The sequence below is a fragment of the Oreochromis aureus genome, linkage group 3, assembly GCF_013358895.1.
Source record: "Oreochromis aureus strain Israel breed Guangdong linkage group 3, ZZ_aureus, whole genome shotgun sequence".
NCBI lineage: Eukaryota > Metazoa > Chordata > Actinopteri > Cichliformes > Cichlidae > Oreochromis > Oreochromis aureus.
This window is the reverse complement of record NC_052944.1, coordinates 113,870,055-113,887,994: the sequence shown is the minus strand read 5'-3', so window position 1 is coordinate 113,887,994 and position 17,940 is coordinate 113,870,055. Positions and strand designations below refer to the sequence as shown.

The 17,940-nt window shown below is 41.6% G+C and overlaps 1 protein-coding gene across 1 annotated transcript; it reads left to right on the top strand.

Annotated features, from left to right (window-relative positions):
• Nucleotides 1–14,025: 14,025 nt before the first annotated feature.
• LOC120437891 (protein NLRC3-like) lies at nt 14,026–15,704 on the top strand (the record flags this gene model as incomplete). Its single annotated transcript, XM_039608438.1, has 1 exon — nt 14,026–15,704. A coding segment is annotated over one exon (1,524 nt), but the record flags the coding sequence as incomplete, so codon positions are not given.
• Between the last annotated feature and the right edge of the window lie 2,236 nt (nt 15,705–17,940).

Genomic DNA, 17,940 nt, shown 5'->3' with positions numbered 1-17,940 from the left:
CCACCACCCGCAGGAGGCGCCATAGGGGTCGGGTGCATTGTGTGTCGGGCGGCGGCCAGGAGCGGAGGCCCTGGCGGACCGATCCCCGGCTGCCAAGACTGGCAATAGGGACATGGAATGTCACCTCTCTGGTGGGGAAGGAGCCTGAGTTAGTGCGTGAGGTTGAGAAGTACCGGCTAGATATAGTTGGGCTCACCTCTACGCATGGCTTGGGCTCTGGAACCAGTCTCCTGGAGAGGGGCTGGACTCTGTCTCAGTCTGGAGTTGCCCCTGGTGAGAGGCGGCGGGCTGGGGTGGGTATTCTAATATCCCCCCGGCTTGCTGCCGGTACGTTGGGGTTTTTCCCGGTGGATGAGAGGGTTTGTTCCCTGCGCCTTAGGGTCGGGGAACGGGTCCTGACTGTCATCTGCGCTTATGCGCCGAGTGGCAGTTCAGAGTACCCAGCCTTCTTAGAGTCCCTGGGGGTGCTGGAAGGTGCCCCACCTGGAGACTCTGTTGTCCTGCTGGGAGACTTCAATGCTCACGTGGGTAACGACAGCGAGACCTGGAGGCGTGATTGGGAGGAACGGCCTCCCTGATCTGAACCCGAGTGGTGTTTTGTTATTGGACTTCTGTGCAAATCACAGTTTGGCCATAACGAACACCTTGTTCGAACATAAGAGTGTCCATAAGTGCACGTGGCACCAGGATGCTCTAGGCCGCAGGTCGATGATCGATTTTGTAATCGTATCACCAGACCTGCGACCATATGTTCTGGACACTGGGTAAAGAGAGGGGCTGAGCTGTCAACTGATCACCACCTGGTGGTGAGTTGGATCAGGTGGCGGGGAGGACGCTGGACAGACCCGGTGCACCTAAACGCGTGGTGAGGGTGTGCTGGGAACGTCTAGCAGAGGCCCCAGTCCACGAGATCTTCAACGCACACCTCCGACAGAGCTTCAACAACATTCCGAGGGAGACTGGGGACATTGAGTCCGAATGGACCATGTTCAGCGTCTCCATTGCCGGGCTGCTGCATTGAGCTGCGGCCGCAAGGTGGTTGGTGCCTGCCGTGGTGGTAATCCCGAACCAAATGGTGGACACCAGAGGTGAAGGGAGCCACCAGGCTGAAGAAGGAGTCCCATCGGGCTTGGTTAGCCTGTGGGACTCCAGAGGCAGCTGACAGGTATCGACAGGCCAAGCGGAATGCGGCTCGGGCAGTGGCTGAAGCAAAAACTTCGGGTGTGGGAGGAGTTCGGAGAGGCCATGGAAAAAGACTTTCGGACTGCCTCGAAGAGATTCTGGCAAACCGTCAGGCGTCTCAGGAGGGGAAAGCGGTGCTCTACCTGCACTGTGTATAGTGCTGGCGGTGCGCTGCTGACGTCGACTGAGAAAATTGTCAGACGGTGGAAGGAATACTGAGGACCTCCTTAATCCCACTGACACGTCTTCCGAGGAGGAAGCAGAGTCTGGGGATGAGGGAATGACCCGCCAATTTCTGGGGTCGAGGTCACTGAGGCAGTTAAACAACTCCTCGGTGGCAGAGCCCCTGGTGTTGATGAGGTCCGCCCGAGTTCCTGAAGGCTCTGGACGTTGTAGGGCTGTCCTGGTTGACACGCCTCTACAATGTTGCGTGGAGATCAGGGGCAGTACCCCTGGATTGGCAGACCGGGGTGGTGGTCCCCATCTTTAAGAAGGGAGACCGGAGGGTGTGTTCCAACTACAGGGGGATCAAGCTTGCATCAAGCCCGGCTGATGTCCCCTGAGATCCATATCCCACCCCGATTGGTAGGTTAATTCAGCAACGCACATAACACTGTAAAGTGTCATACATTATCAAACTCGCGGGCTGCACTAACATTAAATTTTCATATTAAGGTGGGGGCCAAAAACTATCGTCCTGCGGGCCGCAATTTGAGACCCCTGATTTAAACTGTTTAATGCTCCCGATTCAGAATGGAGTAGGTGAACCATTCTTTTTTTTTTTCACAAAAATTTAGGAAACAGCTCAACATCATATGACAAAATGCCCTAAAAATATTTTGTCCTAAACAAAATGGTAAACCTGGCTGACAGATGTGAAAATATTTTAAACAGTTGAAAACTGACTCAAACTTTACTCCTTCTATATCTGGTGTACCTTCAGTCTTGAGGTGTTGAACAGGAGAGTTGTACATCTCTATGGTGCATTCTGCTCCACACTGATTTATATCACCACCCTGAAAAACAGATTGTGTCATTAAACAGTATCTACAGAAATGTTGTGTACGACTAAAGCAGAAACCACCAGTGCAATGTGAGCCCAAATTATCTTCAGCATGCAAAGCAAGGTTGCTTTAACTACAGTTTTATCTATTTATTTCCATAACCTTTAGGATTAACAATCTTGGTATAGCAGTAGTTTGAAAAAAAAAAAGAAAGAAAAAAAAGTACTACTTTTAAATATCTTACCATCACTAATGTCACACAGTACATCTGATGAAGACTCAGCTGAACAAATATTTCAAAGTCTCTCTTAGAGGTACATAGCATGCAAACTGATCTTTTCTATTCTCACTTTGTCCTAAGATTTTTTTCTTGGGCTCCACATAGTTCAACATGTGTATGAAGAACTGTGTCTGGAGTATGTTGTACTCACTGGCCCTTTATGACATGCAGAAAACAGCCTGGATCCCTTGACCGCCTTACAAAATTGGCAATACCCTCATCAGATAATGTTGTTTTAGTTTTTAGTAGTGAGCTTATTCAGAGTATATGACTGACCCAACTCCTGTATTTTTTTTTACATTTCCTCTACAATGGTCAGGATGGCAGAAGCAGGTCAAAAAGGAACATTGTCTTTAGCTGCTCCTGGTAAATTAAAATGGTGTTTGTTTCACAGTGAAACTAGCTAAAATCTTCAACCTAGCATGAACTTTCCAAAAAACTAAACAGGACTGAAGACAAAGCCTGTGACAGAGGAACGCTTTCAACGCAACAAGAAAACTGACCAAGTGAACTATGGTTACAGTTGATATACCTTTCATGTCTAATGATATACTTATATTGAAATAGAAGGGTGTTGGTTCAGTGCAGGGTGCTGCTGGCCTCCCCTGCTAAGACGAGTCAGTCTGGACCGTTAGAAGTGGCGCTATCTTCTTGTTGGGTAGATAACCCGGAATGGGAGGACTGTAAGGTGTTGATTCAGGTTTGCAGCCACCACTCCCCGGAGTGTTGGCCAGAACACTACACACGGCCCGGATGGATAGTCAGGAAGGAGACACTGAAGACACCAAGGATGGTTTAGACGCTTGTATTGCCTTCACACAGTCAAAGGTAACAGGCCTGTCAGAGGAGCAGGTGTTACATACAAGTTTAGGTGCGCAGGTAGGAGTGTGGGGGGTGCATCGGTGTGGATATGAGCGTGTGTGGGTGTGTGGTCTGTTGCTCAGTAACGCACACTTCTCACGAAATGACCGCCGGCATCTGGAGCGGAAACGCTCATATATCTCACTCGTGTATCTCCCTGGCCAAATCCTCTCTCATACAAAGTGGTGGGGTGACCTCTACTGGCGACTCTAAGAAACTACAGGTGAACAACTGAACAGAATAAAAAACTCACAACTACGGGGCCTTTTGTACACTTCTTCTTCATTGGTTTGGCGGAGTACACCAAGGAGTATTGGTGCAGTACCTCACAGTCAGACAGGCTCTCTCTCTGTCACAATAATAGTACCCGCCTCGTCTAAGATCTATCTATCTATCCATCTAGACAAGTGATGCAATGTCTCCAAAACGTGCGTAGAAAACTGATTAATACAGCTTTTATAATACATTCTTTGACTTCTCTTGACCTTGCAAGCTACACCAACTATTTTATTAACATTATTTCATTATTTTTTGGGGTGGTATTTCATTTTTATCAATTAATTTCGATTTCAGCATATGGTATCACACTCAAACAGATTGAACACGGACTGAACTGGTAAATGCATGATTTAAATCTCCTGTTCCACCACATCCCAAAGGTGCCCTTGGTTTGGGATCTGGTGAATGTGGAGGTTGATGGACTTCAGTGAAGTCATTGTGATGTTTAAGAACCCAGTTTAACATGATCACAGTTTTGTGATATGGTGCATCATCCTTCTGGAAGTAGTCATCAGAAGATGGGTACACAGTAGTCATAAACGTATAGACATGAATGGTGGAAGTTCGAGAAGAGGAGTAAGCAATTAACTAATAAGAACAATTATGTTTAATGACCAAGTTAACTGATGAATCCCTGAGATTCTAAATTTGAATGTAATTGTTTTTGCAATGATAAAGAAGATTAAAACACAATCACTCATGATGTGCATTAAAGGGTTAAAAAACACTGTAAAAGCACACAGACGGTGTTATTTTTTGGAGTAATCGGTTCTACAATAGAAAATGGCCTTTTGCCATTAATTATGCAACAAATGTTTTTGTCATTGTAAATAGCTGTCTTATATACTTGGTGAGACTGTAGAACTTAAAGAAATAAACATGTTTTTATTTTTAGTAATTCCTCGTATTTACTGTTAAGATATACTATCTTATCAAATAGTCTGAGCTTGTTAATATAAAAAAAAATTCACCGTAATTTTGAGTAATTAACATACAGTTTTAAATTGTAAATTCAAATGAAAAAAGCAGGAAAGATTGTCATTCATACAGAATTATTATGTAAATTGTAGGGTGATTAATTAGATAAAGTTACAGATTTTTCCTGTTGTTTTCGAAGGCAATGTGCCATATTACTGTAAATTAATATATTTTCAACATATAATATTAATAATAATGCATTGGATTTATATAGCGCTTTTCAAGGCACCCAAAGCGCTTTACAATGACATTATTATTATATATTAAAAGTGTAAAAATAGAAGCAAAACACCGTTTGCCAATATACAGAAATTGATTATAGATATTGCAATCATTTACTCTTTTTGATTTAATGGTAATTTACCGTTGCCATTTTACAGTTATTTAGGGTAATTTTGTAATTTTTAAGTAAAATTCTTACAGTGCATACAATTAAATGCATCAATGAAAGGATCCACATGCTTTGAAATTTCCTGGTGGATTGTTGGAGTGAGTGTTTTATTTTTTCCAGTTTTAGACACAACATGAGGTCACATAACCATTGTTAATGAGTGGGCATAAAAATTCAACTCCATATGTGTCCCAAAATTGGACAGGGCTGGACAACATGTAAATATGGTAAATGATAAATGGCCTGCATTTGTATAGCGCTTTACTCAGTCCCTAAGGACCCCAAAGCGCTTTACACTACATTCAGTGATTCACCCATTCACACACACATTCACACACTGCGAAAAAAATATGTATTTATTAAAAGTGCTGTCATTTTTCACTGTTTCACTTCAGAAGCATAAATCTTTGCACAGATGATGTTTACATGCTGATTAATTTCTGGATTAAAATGTGAACTAAAGCATATTTTTAAAAGGGTTATATGCTAAAAAATAAATAAATTGGGCAAGGAAAAAACTTACTTTTTCTGTGTTCCAGCCTCAGTAACTTTGACACACAGTAACATCTACTGAAATTTTTACACATCTGATAAAATCTCACCAGTCTTAGCTTTATTTTGATACACAGAGTTTGTAATTGCAGAGAAATACTCGATTCATTTTGGGCATTTCATTTTCGAGCAGGAAACTCAGAAAGACCTTTGGGAATGAACAGGGAATACTTTGCCTTACCCTAAAACTTTTAGAAGGCTTGCCAGTAATTTATCGAGTCTATCACCATGCATGTAAAATTTAGATTTGTCATGTAAGTGCAAACGTTCAGTTGCAAAAAAGAGCCGCTGTTGTGTTGGTTTGTGTCGGGCTGCGAGCTTTAACACCGGCTGTATGCGTAAAGCAACCGTGTGTCAAAAGTGGTCAATAAAGAGATGCTGAAAAGCGTGTTCATGGAAACATAGTCGGGTCTGCCGTGATATGTTTACAATGGGACTTCCGCTCCTGAACCTCTGCGCACAGCGTCTGCTGTACGATCAGGGCTGTACGAAGTCACTTTCATCTTTACGCACGACTGTAAGCTGTCGTCTGTGAGGCGTGAACGTGTTTGTTTTTGGAGAACAGCTGCTGACATAATGTGGATCCGAAGATCCATAATTGGCCTACCTGGGGTTGAAAGTCTTGCACGGCGTTTCGGCAGGTATATCGGCTTCCGCAAGTGTGACGGTTATTTTGATCGATCAAAAACTAATAGAATATAATTTTATATTTATGTTTCAAAAAAAAATTATTTATTTCCCCAAACCATGCGGAGCCGTAGAAGGACTAAAGATCCACATGCGGCTCCGGAGCCGAAGGATGCCGACCCCTGGTCTACGATGGGAGCCATATCTTTGGTCAGGTGATAAGTGATAGTCTCCGTAATTTCTTTGTGCCTGCTGGAGTTCGACGTGTATAAGGAAGCGCTGTATAAGGTTCCCGTTATTGATGTTTGGGTGGTAGACCTGGACGGATTTTCTCCTGTCACTTTCTTGTCATCCCTGACGTGTTCTCCGTTGTTTTTCCTGCCAATTTTATCATCACACGGCACAGCTTCTGTATCACGTGGTATAAGGCTCCGCCCTTGTCATTTGTTGAGCAGGAAGAGTGAGCGCTTGTTTTCGTGGTTATATCCCGGATCAAAATGCGGTACAATTGTCGTCGTCTTTCTTTTTTTTTTCTTTTAAATTGTCATTTGGAAATGAGATCGCACATAAGTATGAATCGAGATCGTGATTTTCTAACGATTAATCGTGCAGCCCTATCATCCGATATATATCGTTATATCGAACAGCCCTACCTCTGCAGCTCTCAGTTGATGTGCACATGAATGATTTGTGTTTCCTCTGCAGGTGAGGGTAGAAAGTGTGTGTGAGCTGAATTGAGCAGCATGGATCAGTGTGAGGACAGAGAGGAGGGAGTCCCTCCCTCTAAAAGCACTCTGTGTGGGGAACATGAGAGCCAGACCAAAGCTCAGAGGTGAGATGACCATCTCTAACTGTCCATGACTCTTCTCCATGTCACAGCTCAGCACTCACATCACTGCTCCATCATTATTCACAGGAACCAACCTGGACCTCCACCCAGCTTAAAGAACGACGAGTTAAAGGACATTGGGTCCTCTCCTGCAGAGAGGTAATGTGTGTCTAAATATTGTTGTGACTCAGTGTTTGTGAATAAATCCTCCATCATGTTTAATGTCAGCTCTTTTTCTCACATATTTCTATGTTCATATGTGAAGCGGTGTGTGTTGAACCATATATATGATATATATATATATATATATATATATCATGTAGATCATATATATTAACAGCAGAGTTGGAGAGTTGGAGTTCTATTATATTAAATACACACCACCAGAGGGCGCTGTTAACTGTGTCACACATAATTATCAGTATGCCAGTGGTTCCCAAACTTTTTTCCCTAGGCCCCCCTTTGTTTAACAAACATATCCTCCAAACAAACACACCCCCATATTTTGTTTTCAAACTCAATTGTAGTTTATTTCACACCTCAAACCTTTAGTAAACAAATAACAGAAAACTGCAATCAATTACAGGCACGAGTAAAATAAACTATTAACTCTTCTACGCGTACAAATACACTGGCATTTTTGAAAACCCGACTTTTCACACCTTTTTCTTTGCTTTTTTTGCATTTGGATCTTTCGTCCACACCTAAAGGCATTTCGAATCACCGAAAACTGAGATTTTTAAAAAAAACTCCTGTAAGGTTAGAGATTTTTGAAAACTGCGTTTACGTGTGGATGAGGAATACGGAGTTTGGCACACAACGTCAAAGGTATGTGCCTTTTTTGATGTCACGCTGTGCGCCACGTTATTGTTTACATGAGATGAATTGCAGAATGGCACATAGAGACAAAATACTGTTACTGATAATCTGACTGTCTGCAGGTTTTATACGCGTACATATACACACGCAGTTACTGTCCCTCCATTTAGAAAGGCAGAGGTGTACGTGTTTACATGTAGTTGTGTTTTTTTCTTGTGTAATAATATTCAATCAATCTATCAGTACATTTTTTCAAAAAATGCCTCTCTGTGCAAAATGGATTTAAAAACATAAACAGCTGTGGGATACTGTTTGTCCGTGATTTAGACAGGGGGAACAAATTGTGGCAGGATCAGCCTGACATTATTTGTATCCCGCTGTAACTTTACTATATAAAGAGCTAACATCTTCAAACTTTCAGGAGTAGTTAATCATTATAAGAAGTGTTTGTGAACTAAAAATCCAGAATGTGGTATACTGTTTGTCTGTGATTTGGAGAGCCCAATGTGTGCTCCCGACGCAGGGGAAACAAATTCTGCTGGGGATACCTACCTTGGTAGTTGTGCAGGTGAAGCCAAAGGGAAGATATGCTTCACCATATTTTTTAGTCTTTGGCTTGTAAGGAAGTTGGCTTGGAAACATATTTGGCAATGCTTCATCTTCTGCTTTGCGTTTGGGTGGCATCTCCGTCAAAAACCACTTGTCCATTATGCTAACGGTGTCCAAGTGTTCTTTTTTTTTTTTTTTTTTTTTTCATAATCCCCCCCCCCCCTTTGGGAACCTCTGCAGTATGTGATGTTTTTCCCATAATCCAGATTGAAAATGTAATCTGCTGTGAAATATACTAAATAAGTAAAAAAGTAGATGTGATGAGACATGTTGTCATATTTTACAGATCAAAGATGGAGAAGTCTGTTCAGGAGCAGCTGCTGGATATGCTGGATGATTTGGGAGAAGAGGAGCTGGAACGTTTCCACTTTTATCTGGAGAAAGGAGCTGGAGGTGATTTCACAACCATCAAAAAGAGCCGTCTGGAGAAAGCAAGCAGAACAAGAACAGTGGATCTTATGGTGGAGACATATACTACTGACCGCGTGATGGAGGCGGCAAGCTTAATTTTAAAGAAGATCAATGAAGGTCAGCCAGAGGAAAAAGAAACATTAAACACTCGGTGCAGTACGCAGACATGACATTGTCACAATTTATTTTATGAAGGTATTAAACTGTTTTAGTCTGACTTTTTAGTTTTGTGTCTTTCTTATTAATTTCTTTTACTACAAATGTTATATTTAAATGATTTTGAAGGCAGGCAGATTTTCATTTTTAAAGAGACCATTTCATGATTCAAGGTGCACTTTCCTCCAACAGGAAGTCCTTCAGCCCAGGGAGCTTCATCGCGTTTATCAGAAGGTAAGAATTCATGTTTGTCTGTAGAGACGTCAATATGGCAGAAACACATAAAGCCTGAGCTGACCAGTCAGAACTCTGATTGTTTCCATGTGTTATCTCTGTAGCCTCAGTGTAGCTCTGCTGTATGATTAAAATCAGAGCTCCAATGAATGAAAGGTTGTTTGGTTTAATAATGTCTAACTTTAGTTCACTGCATGTAACAGCAAACAACATTAAAACAGAGGGCATGGTTACACAGCTTTAAATAAGCTGTGAGGATCGCTCATAACAGTTTACAAGAAATCTAGAAAAAAACATCTAGCATGTTTGGACTCAGAAATAGTCACAGTTATCATGCTTTAGGGCCTTATAATACATTTAGACCTTCACTCTTCATGGTTTTAAATGGATTTTACATTTTAAACTAGAGTTTTTAGAAATGTTTTATTAATTTAAGTGATATAAATGAATGAACTAAAGATATTCAATATTTTAACTGTGATGTGCAGGATGTTATTAGTTTAAAATTATCAAAGTAAGTCAATAATTAATAAACAAAAAACATGTCAATTCCAACATGATTGGAATTCACATAAAATCCAGCTGTCTTCTGTCACCTCAAGGTGCCTCATGTTATAATGCAGAGACGCTACAATAGTGCAGAGAAAAGCTTAACAATGAGACAGCCCCCTTTGAACAGTAGGAAGAAAAAACTCCCATTTAACAGGCAGTGTCAAAGAATTGTTTCAGCAAGCAAAGAAAAACACAACTCAAACATGTAGATCTACATGGGTGATCTCAGTGGAGAATCACACACGAGCCCCCTGCGTATCCTTTATTTATACTCAAGTCTTAATTCACATGTTATGAGGCGGTGCTCTTAGTATAGAGAAACAACTCCTTTTACAGAAAGCAAGCTGGGGGTAGGCAGTTAACTGTCGTGCTGGAAACAGGAACCAACTGTTCCTGTTTCTACAAAATCATGTGAACACAGCGGACACAAACATTTCTTCATATCCTTAAGGTTACACAGCATCCCTTATGCAAGGGTTTAAATGAAGCTAAACTGAACTGTAAAACATGCAGACATGCTGTGGAAGAGGGTCAGAGATTTATAACAGCTGTAGATAAAGTGCTGAGTGCTGTATAAACAGGGAGAGGAGGAGGAGAAGAAAAAGAAGAAGAAGAAACACCCAGTGTATCATGGGAATCCCCAAGCAGCCTACGTCTATTGCAGCATAACTAAGGGAGGATTCAGGGTCACCTGGTCCAGCCCTAACTATATGCTTTAGCAAAAAGGAAAGTTTTAAGCCTAATCTTAAAAGTGGAGATAGTGTCTGTCTCCCGAATCCAAACTGGAAGCTGGTTCCACAGAAGAGGGGCCTGAAAACTGAAGGCTCTCCCTCCCATTCTACTTTTAAATGCTCTAGGAACAACAAGTAAGCCTGCAGAGCGAGAGCGAAGTGTTCTAATAGGTTGATATGGTACTACAAGGTCATTAAGATAAGATGGGGCCTGATTATTTAAGACCTTGTATGTGAGGAGCAGGATTTTGAATTCAATTCTGAATTTAACAGGAAGCCAACGAAGGGAAGCCAATACAGGAGAAATCTGCTCTCTCTTTCTAGTCCCTGTCAGGACTCTTGCTGCAGCATTTTGGATTAACTGAACAGGGCTCTGTAACAGGCTCTCTCTAACCGACCAAATTGGTCGCAAATGCGACCAAAACTTTCAATGGTGCGACTAAAAATATAGTGCGACCAACTGTTCGGGTAACAAAAAAAAAAAATCTCTGTGGGGTCAACAGCAGACACACATTAAGCCCCTATCCTGGACTAAACCAATCAGAGATAGTCAGGGGAGGGACCTCTCTGATTGGCCATGGTCCAGTTGAAAGTGCAGGTGGATAGAGGGAGGAGTAGCTTGGATAAAGCGATATCGATTCATTAAATCCTGAGTCGACTTTTAATTATATCTGTGTTTTGCCAGAAACGCCAGATTCTCAGATTAAAGCTCACAAAACTATTTCAACAACCACCAAACAGCAAATGAGAGCAGGTACACGGACTCCACACAAAGATGTAAACACAGAGCGGACCCGACATCATCAGAATCAGCTTTGTCTTTCTTGGCTTTCTCACCCGACGGCATGTAGACGGACACGCCGTCAGGGCTAACGGATTCTGATGCGTCCGGTCTGCGCTGTGTTTACGTCTTTTTGCACTGATTCTGAGCTGCAGGTTTTGTCTCTCCAACCAAAATTCACCGAGCCAGCAGCAAAAGAAGCAGCAAACTACCCTTCACATTTGATAAACGTCGTCATGAATTCGCTCTTACTTTTGCTGTTTTGCTTCCACCACGATAAAAATCACACTTCATGCACAGCTCTCTCCCTCTCTCTCTCTCTCTCTGTACTTCAAGAACAGTTTCCGTCTCAAATCTCCGTTTTCTGCATTATTCATTCGTTTATTACCCACCAATCTCCCGTTGTTTACAGCGCTGTCTTTTTCTTTTGTTTTTCTTTTTTTCACTTAAATGACCTAGGACAAGAAAGCTTATTTTTTTCTGCAATATTGCAATTCAATACTGCAGAAATTAAAACTTTTGAAAATTATGCAGAATATTGCAGAATATTTTTAAGGTGCTATAAAATCTGCTATAAAAAGCCAGGCCAGAAAAATCTCCTTCATGTTTTTCTGTGTTTTATTCTCACTTACTTTCACACAAAGGCATCTGCTGTGATGTTCACAATTCTGATGACGTCTCGCATGTATCAGTACTGATAAATTATCAGAATTACAACATCTCTGACTGTCTGAGGCTAAATTGAATCGTTCATGAAGTTCATGAAGTCATTACTAGTTAACGTTAAAGGGATTGCTGGTTCAACAGTGATCTGACTGTTTGTCAGCCTGGCTACAGTGCTGAAGAGAAACCTGGGGTTGTTCTTATTTTCTTCAATCAGTGACGAATAGTAAGATGTTCTGGCTTTGCGGAGGGCTTTCTTATAAAGCAACAAACTATTTCTCCAGGCTAAATGATGATCCTCTAAATTTGTGACACGCCATTTCCTCTCCAGCTTACGAGTTATCTGCTTTAGGCTACGTGTTTGAGAATTATACCACGGAGTCAGGGACTTCAGATTTGAGGCCTTAGTTTTCACAGGAGCTACAGTATCCAGAGTCGTACGTAGTGAGGAGGTAAAATTTTTAACAAGATAATCGACCTCTGTTGGAGTAGCGTTCAGATAGCTGCTCTGCTCTATGAGCACTAAAGATGATAACAGTAGGTGAATTAACACAGTACAGATTGGATTACAGTAATCCAGCCTGGAAGTAATAAATGCATGAACTAGTTTTTCAGCATCACTCTGAAACAAAATATTTCTAATTTTAGAGATGTTGGCAGAAAGCAGTACTATAATAGTCTGTCTTACAACTTCTCTTTCAAAATTTTTTTTTGATAACAGCAAAGTTGGAGATTGGCCTGTGCATCACATACGTGGAAGTGTCTGCTTTGTTACAATTTCTCACTGGTAGCTCTCTGCACTCAGAGAGAAATCCTGCTTCCACCAATAAACTTTTCACTTTGTCATTATAGCACAGATTAATGAGGGACCAAAATCATTTGAATGATTAAGGCATCAGCCTGCAACATAACAAAATTAAAAAAGGAATGAATGGGGATATATGATTTTTCTTCAGTGGTACAGAACACAGTCTCCAAGTCTATGAATCTGCTACATTAATAATAACTGAACGAGGCCAAGGAGTGACTAAAAATTTGACACCTTGAGATGGAGAGTGTGAGACTGAGGCAGCTAAAACATGGCTATGCCAGTTCATCAGAAGGTTAATTTGACACACCTTCAAATTCTTAATAAATAAATGCTACACCTCCAGTTTCCCACTGATTAAGCAGAAAGTAGTTTACAATATATAAAAAAGACATGTATGTAATATGTAAAAGATTAATTACTAATCATGTTTTTCAAACTGAAATGATCAGACCACTGTCACCAAGTCCTTTTCTCATTGAAGATCCTTTGAATGTTGGGGTTTTCTCTTTATTATTGTAGAGTTTTACCTCACAATATAAAGCACCTTGAGATGAAAGTTGTGATTTGGCGTTATTTAAATAAAACTGATTAAAAATAGAATTTTTAGGATTTCTCAAAAATGTCATAAAACTTCATTGTTTTTCATTTTCTTTTTCTTTCATTCCTTATTTACATAAACTTTACAGGAATGCGTTTAAAAAAAATTAAATAAAGAATTTTTTTTAACTAGACAGTACTCCGTTTTATGTAAAGGAAGAGTAGTTACATTTTTTTAGGCTTTTGTTTTTAATGGTCTGAGGTATTATTGTTCAAACATTGCCTCATTTCATTGTGGGGAAAAGACATGATGGAATTCAGAGGACTATTTTTGAAAAAATCCTAAATATCTCATGAGATTCAATTAAAATAGGCAAATAAAGAGGTAAATAAATTAAGTTAATTACAGTATAAACCTCAATTGGTCAATCATCTTATCTCCTTATCTCAAATTCAGAGGCTCTTCAAAACTGTCAACTTAAACTAAAGTCTAACCTGGAAGAGCAGTTCCAGTGTGTGTTTGAGGGGATCGCTAAAGCAGGAAGCCCAACCCTTCTGAATCAGATCTACACAAAGCTCTACATCACAGAGGGAGGGACTGCAGAGGTCAATGATGAACATGAGGTCAGACAGATTGAAACAGCATCCAGGAAACAACACAGACCAGAAACAACCATCAGACAAGAAGACATCTTTAAAGACTCACCTGGAAGAGATGAACCAATCAGAACAGTGCTGACAAAGGGAGTGGCTGGCATTGGGAAAACAGTCTTAACACAGAAATACAGCCTGGACTGGGCTGAAGACAAAGCCAACCAGGACATCCAGTTCATATTTCCATTCACTTTCAGAGAGCTGAATGTGCTGAAAGAGGAAAAGTTCAGCTTGCTGGAACTTGTTCATCACTTCTTTACTGAAACCAAAGAAGCAGGAATCTGCAGCTTTGAAGACTTCCAGGTTGTGTTCATCTTTGATGGTCTGGATGAGTGTCGACTTCCTCTGGACTTCCACAAAACTACAATCCTAACTGACCCTAGAAAGTCCACCTCAGTGGATGTGCTGCTGATAAACCTCATCAGGGGGAAACTTGTTCCCTCTGCTCGCCTCTGGATAACCACACGACCTGCAGCAGCCAATAAGATCCCTCCTTACTGTGTTGGCATGGTGACAGAGGTCAGAGGGTTCACTGATCCACAGAAGGAGGAGTACTTCAGGAAGAGATTCAGACATGAGGAGCAGGCCAGCAGGATCATCTCCCACATCAAGACATCACGAAGCCTCCACATCATGTGCCACATCTCAGTCTTCTGCTGGATTACTGCTACAGTTCTGGAGGATGTGCTGGAAACCAGAGAGGGAGGACAGCTGCCCAAGACCCTGACTGAGATGTACATCCACTTCCTGGTGGTTCAGGCCAAAGTGAAGAAGGTCAAGTATGATGGAGGAGCTGAGACAGATCCACACTGGAGTCCAGAGAGCAGGAAGATGATGGAGTCTCTGGGAAAACTGGCTTTTGATCAGCTGCAGAAAGGAAACCTGATCTTCTATGAATCAGACCTGACAGAGTGTGGCATCGATATCAGAGCAGCCTCAGTGTACTCAGGAGTGTTCACACAGATCTTTATAGAGGAGAGAGGACTGTACCAGGACAAGGTGTTCTGCTTCATCCATCTGAGTGTTCAGGAGTTTCTGGCTGCTCTTCATGTCCATCTGACCTTCATCAACTCTGGACTCAATCGGCTGGAAGAACAACAAACAACCTCCAAGTGGACTAAATTCTTTAAAAAGACAAAGAGTTTAAAATCTCTCCACCAGAGTGCTGTGAACAAGGCCTTACAGAGTCCAAATGGACACCTGGACTTGTTCCTCCGCTTCCTCCTGGGTCTTTCACTGCAGACCAATCAGACTCTCATACTAGGCCTGCTGACACAGACAGGAAGTAGCTCACAGACCAATCAGGAAACAGTCCAGTACATCAAGGAGAAGCTCAGTGAGAATCTGTCTGCAGAGAAAAGCATCAATCTGTTCCACTGTCTGCTAGAACTGAATGATCGTTCTCTAGTGGAGGAGATCCAACAGTCCCTGAGATCAGGACGTCTCTCCACAGATAAACTGTCTCCTGCTCAGTGGTCAGCTCTGGTCTTCATCTTACTGTCATCAGAAAAAGATCTGGATGTGTTTGACCTGAAGAAATACTCTGCTTCAGAGGAGGCTCTTCTGAGGCTGCTGCCAGTGGTCAAAGCCTCCAATAAAGCCTTGTAAGTATATTTGTACTCATGTCTTTACTTTTAACATCCAACTGTGTCAGCAATTTATTTCACCAGGCTTTCTGTCTTTGAGCTGTTTTACCCACTTTCCCTTTAAGCACACCTTCCCTGGTCATCTCTGATATGGTTGCAATAAAATTCGATCTTGACTTAACCCCCCCCCCCCCAAAAAAAAACAAACAGAAAAAAACAAAAAACAAAAAACAAAACAACAACAAAAAACACAAGTCAGACTTCACATCATTTATTGGCAGCATGGTGCCTGTTTGTCAGCCTTTGATGATAAATTGCGCCCCAGTCTAAAGCAAACCTTCTCATCACTATTAATGGTTATTCTATTGAGCTTAATTACAAGTTCAACAGATTCATGTCAGTCTGTAGTTTAGCACCATTGAAAGAATAATCATTTCCTAACAGCCTACGAAACACATGATGGGCAGAGTTTTCCTCTGTGTTGCATTTATTTTGTGGACTTCATGCATGTATGTATTCTTCCTAATCCTCTTGGACACACACAGCAGCTCTCTTTTTGTTGTGACTGGATCTAGTAAACAATTTAGGTCCTAATCTAGATGATTTTTAAAGTGGCATCTGGGATGAAAAGTTAAAGATCAGCTTGGATGGCCTGTGCAAGGAGAGCTGTCCTTTATGATGGCCTTGGTTGCACTACATTGATAGCCATGCAGGGTGGCTCACTCCTTGGGAAAGTTTTTTTTTGTTTTGTTTTTTGTTGTTTTTAACTAACTTTGTAACAACCCTTATTATGGCATAGCATCGCTAGGGGGGTGTCGTCCTATTTTTGTGGTAGTTGGAGAGTCTCCTAGTGTAAGTGCAGCTGCAGCCATTACATCCGAGCATGCTGCTCTCCGTGCATCTGTTTAGAGAGACCATACCATTGTAACGGGCTGGTGCCGGTGACTACCTAACCCCGGCACATATATGTACACATACGGGAGAGTTTTGGAGACCTGGCTTGCATGGTCTTGTTCTGTTAATGCTAATGTTAAAGGTCTGTTGTTCTATCTAACTAACTGTCTGGCTAACCTCCACACCACATGCCCGCTGGACCTACTAGCCGCTCCTTTCTCGTTAGACTGCCGTTACAGTATGGCACCCGGACATTATTCTTATTCTCTGGACCTTCATTGTCACTCAGACCGACAGACCAGCAGTCCTTGTCTGCTGTGTGAGCCAAACGCGTTAACGTGAACAATTTTGTATCCCAACAGGATACACACTGTTCGCTGGAGGCTAAAGCTCCAGAGGCAAACATAGCAGATTGTGAGAGAGAATCATTGGTTGACCTCCTCGAGCAATTTAGCGATATGTTCGATGGCCATTTAGGTCGCATGTCCTTAACGGAGCATGTGATTGACATGGGAGATGCAAGGCTTATTAACCCCTGTACTGCACCTCCCCAGCAAAAAACAACTTATTGAAGAACAGGTATAGAAAATGCTGGAAGACGAAATAATCAAACCCTCCAAAAGTCCATGCACCTTGCCTGTCATGATTGTTAACAGGCTGGGCTCAGACCCGTGGTTCTGTGTGGACTTTAGGGGGCTGAACCAGGTAACGCATAAGGACTCAGACCCCTTACCACGAGTCAACGAGTCTCTCAACTTCCTGGCAAGAGGTTGATTCATTTTGACATTGGATCTGGCGAGAGGTTACTGGTAGGTGCTACTCTCAGAGAACTCGCGCCCCAAAACAGCTCCCTTCGCCACCGTTGTACATAAAGCAAGGGTGCACACCAGGGTGCCAGATGTTCTGTGTCACAACTCCCTGCCTGAGTCTGAGGGTCCCCATTTGAAATCCTGCCAGAACATGCTGTTTTCTGTGGCAAAAACCTTTGTACTTAGCCTCCCATTTTATTGGAGGACTGAGCACAACTCAGTATATATACATGTATATATGCTCAATCATCTAGGTAGAGAATCCCCAAAATCCACAATGTGTGTGTATATATATATATATATATATATATATATATATATATATATATATATATATATATATATATATATATATATATATATATATATATATATATATATATATACACACATTGTGGATTTTGGGGATTCTCTTACCTAGATGATTGAGCATGCATCAAGACATTCATTTATAGTGACTTTCTTTTGCTGTTTTTCATTTTTAGACTGAGTGATTGTTTCCTCTCAGAGAGAAGCTGTGGAGCTCTGTCCACAGTTCTCAGCTCCCAGTACTGTATTTTAAGAGAGTTGAACCTGAGTAACAACAACTTACAGGATTACGGAGTGAAGCTTCTGTCTGCTGCAATGCAGAGTCCACAGTGTACATTGGAAACTCTGAGGTAAGATCATTATTTTATTATCATTTCTTTGTCATAAAATTTCATATTTAA